Here is a 3937-nt window from a genome sequence, read left to right as displayed (position 1 = left end):
AGTGAGAGAGAGAGAGGCAGGGGGGAGAAATAAAGGAAAGGAAAGGAAAGGAAAGGAAAGGAAAGGAAAGGAAAGGAAAGGAAAAGAAAGGAAAGGAAAGGAGGGAAAAAGAAAGATGTACCTCTTTAGACTACTACTAGCCATTTATAAGTGTCCCTAATTCATAATATCCTTGTCATCCTTGCTATGCTCATTAAGAAAAAGAAAGAAAAAAGAAGAAGGAAGGAAGGAAGGAAGGAAGGAAGGAAGGAAGGAAGGAAGGAAGGAAGGAAGGAAAAGAAAATGAAAGAAAAGAAAAGAAAAGGAAGGGAAGGAGAGAGAAAGAGAAAGAAAAGTCTGTTAGTTTTGTAGTATAGTCTTTTTGATCCCTGGCGAGGTTGAATAATTTTGCAAATGATCTTTGTCTCTTCATCAGTTGTAAGTGTATGTCAATGTATTCCCGTCACCCTTACATGTTACAATCTTTAGTGAATCTGTTCTATCCATAATTCCTTCTAGGGTGTCTATAAAAGAAAATGCCTGTGAACAAAAGTTCACTTCCTCTCAATAAAGAATACTTTTTCAGTGTTGGGTCATGTAGATCAGTTGACAGTTTTAACACAGTTATTTCCACAAAATGATTCAGTTGAGGTGAAAACATTAACAACAATAACTACTCTTTATTGATCACGTATTATATACAAGGCTCTGTGTTGCATACATCACAATCATTAGTTCATCCTCACACACAGATAAAGAAACAGAAGTTCAGGGAGCTTAAGTGCCCAGCCCAAGGTCACACATGGCAAAGCCAGAATTTTAATCCTAGTTTTATCTGATTCCAACCCCAAAGTTTCAGTCACTTTTGGAATGTTGTATGAGGTCAGACAATTAAGTTCAAGAACTCATCCTAGAAAAAGTGCCACATACCTCATTGCTGAATGTCACTATTGTCACCTTTGAAGTACCCCTTGGGAAGCTATGCACTGATGCCAGGACCTAGTCCACCTTTAAAGCAATTTTGGAACTCTTTTTCTGGAATGGCCATCAGAGCTGTCATCGTATTACCCTTGATGTCCTGAATGTCATCAAAATGTCCTCCTTTCAGTATTTCCTTTATCTTCAGTTAAAGAAAGAAGTCACTCAGGGCCAGATCAGGTGAGTAAGGAGGGTGTTCCAATACAGTTATTTATTTACTGGCTAAAAACTCTCACAGACAGTGCCATGTGAGCTGGTGGATTGTTGTGATGAATTATTGGTGAAAAGTTCAGGTCGTCTAACTTTTTCATGCTGCTTTTCAGCACTTCTAAATAGTAAACTTGGTTAACTGTCCACTTGGTACAAACACATAATGAATAATCCCTCTGATATCAAAAAAGGTTAGCAACATTGTTGCAACAAGTTCTCGAACTTAATTGTCAGACCTCGTATGTCATTTTTATTCTAAATAAATGATGGGAAGTCCTTTAATACAATAGTTGTCTTGCTTTTTAATGACCAAGTTTCATTGATTAACCATTCATTGGTGTGAACAACAGAATTTTTTTTTTTTAGCTGAGCCATCCTGCTACCTGTTGGCAGCTCAGCAGCAGCTCAGCTCGGGCTGGGCATCGAACCGCTGTTGCTAAGAGCTCACACTCTTGAGCGAGCTCTTAACCAACTGAGCCACTCGGCCGGCCCCAACAACAGCATTCTTAATATGAGGTGTTCAGGAGGAAACAGCCTTCATCACAGACTTACAAGGAGTATGACTGGCTGTGCTTAAGATACAAAATAGATCATCAAGACATGCTACAGGACTGAACAGAGCAAGAAGGCTACTGTAACCTGGGTCCTTTGGAGCAGGAGAGGACAGAGACAGGGAGTCCAGGAAAAGATTCACTCAAGAGGGAGGATGAAAGGGCCGGCTGAGTGGCCCAGTTGGTTAAGAGCTCGCTCAAGAGTTTGAGCTCTGAGCAACAGTGGTTCGAGTCCAGCCCGAGCTGAGCAGCCGCTGAGCTGCCAACAGGTAGCAAGNCTCTCTCTCTCTCTCTCTCTCTCTCTCTCTCTCTCTATATATATATATATATATATATATATATATATATATATATATATATATATATATATATAGTTGCTAAAAAGATACAAAAATCTTTAATGATAATAGTTGCCTCCGGACTTGAGAACCAAGGAAGGAGGAGAGTGGGAAAGACATTTTTTACTATTAACCCTTTTGTATTATTTCAGTATTTCCCTCTATTGTGTATACTATCATTCAAAAACTGATTTACAATTTTTCAAAATAAAGAAGAGTGTGGTCTGTTTGGGATACTTCCAAGGAAGCTGCATTGCTTTTCATCTCTCTCAGTCCTCCATTCATGTGTGATTTGTTCCCACAGCAAGTGAAGATAGAGAACCAACTCTGGGAAAAAGAGTTTCGTAGGCCCATCCCCAGCCCCAATCCCAAGCTAGAGGATGGATACCCCACCTTCGAAAGACCCTACATGACCGCCAAAGACCTGGGGCAACCTGGTTTCTTCCCATCACTGGACCATGTGACCACAGTGAAGGACGAACGCAGGCTTCCCAGGATCTGCCCGTCCGTGTACCCCACTTCCCACACTCTGTCCGTGGACCCCGCTTCCCACGCTCTGTCCATGTACCCCGCTTCCCATGCTCTGTATGTGCCCCAGGACTGTCGGCACCGGGTCCTCCAGAGTGCCCACTTTCCGTGCCTCCTGGAGCCGGAGCGCCAACCTGCTGCAGAGGAGGGCAAAGGTTACTTTCTGCTGCCTGGCTGCCTCTGTCCTCATCACGATACAGTCAAGGTCCCTATCTTGAACCGATGGGGGCCCCTGAGGCCATTTTACCAGTAGGAAGGGTGAGAACACCTTCCAAGGTCACTGTGGAAATTCCTCCCTCTCAAAAGGAAAAACCTGCTCCGACCTCCTATTACAGAGAGGAGACTAAAAATAAAATCTTGGAAAGGTGTTCCAGCAGCACTGCCCTGTACTTGCACCTTACTCCCTGGCCTGGCCCGGGACGCGGCATCCCCACTGCAGAAGGAGGGAGGGAGGGAGGGAAAGAAGGAAAACTGGTATGTATGGAGGGCTAGAACTGGTGTGATGTTTCATTATGAGTAAGAGTCCTGCTGTAAATATTCTTGCTGTTTTAGGCCTTTGCTTACAAAATGGGAAAAAAATGTTTCCTGTAGTCACCTGAATGTTAGGTGTGATTGTAAAACTTGAAATGCTGCTGGATAACTTTTCCTCTCAATATTCATACGTCAGCTTATTCACCTCTCCCACTCTTGTAGCAAGCAACAGTAACCATGTAGAAGCCATTGTTTTATAGTTTTCTTCTTGTTCATTGGGAACTTTTGTAAATATATACATGTATGAGTCAGTTAGAGAGTAGATTAAGTTGCTGTAACAAAGCGAACCAAAATATAGTAGTTTGGATAACATGAGGTAGGCAGACAAGGAGATGGGGCCTCTTTGATGTGGCTTCCATCTCTGGGTCTAAGGTGGCTGCTATAGACTAAATTGTGTCTATTTAGTCACAACATATAAATATGTGTAGTCGTGTTGAAACCCTAACCCCCAATGTGATGTGACTGTGTTTGGAAATAGGGCCTTTAAGGGGTAATTAAGGTTAAATGAAGTCATAAGGGTAGTGCCCTAATCCAATAGGTTTGGTGGCCTTTAAAAAGAGGAAATTTACTTTAAAATGCTCTAGCAAAATAAACAGTGTTAATAAAATAGGGGAATAGTGTTTGTCACAAACACCAGTGACAAAATAAAAATTGTAGCTGGATGATGGGTACATGGAAGTTCATTATCCTATTCTCTCTACTATTGTGTTTGAAACGTTCTATAATAAAAATTTTAAAACAGGAAGGAAGAGAGGGGGAGAGAGAGAGAGAGAGAGAGAGAGAGAGAGAGAGAGAGAGAGAGAGAGAGAGAGAGAGAGAGAG

At 42.0% G+C, this 3937-nt stretch overlaps 1 protein-coding gene across 1 annotated transcript in view; it reads left to right on the top strand.

Moving 5' to 3' along the window:
• The window catches only part of SPMIP9 (sperm microtubule inner protein 9), a 6828-nt gene extending 3991 nt beyond the window's left edge, over positions 1 to 2837 (top strand). The window contains exon 3 of the mRNA XM_019663825.1: positions 2361 to 2837. Coding sequence (XP_019519370.1) covers positions 2361 to 2837 — 477 coding nt within the window. The remainder of the gene's footprint in view (positions 1 to 2360) is intronic.
• Positions 2838 to 3937: the final 1100 nt, after the last annotated feature.

Source organism: Hipposideros armiger, unplaced genomic scaffold, assembly GCF_001890085.2.
Source record: "Hipposideros armiger isolate ML-2016 unplaced genomic scaffold, ASM189008v1 scaffold_406, whole genome shotgun sequence".
Taxonomy (NCBI): domain Eukaryota; kingdom Metazoa; phylum Chordata; class Mammalia; order Chiroptera; family Hipposideridae; genus Hipposideros; species Hipposideros armiger.
The sequence above is the reverse complement of the archived record's forward strand: the minus strand, read 5'-3'. Positions and strand labels throughout refer to the sequence as shown.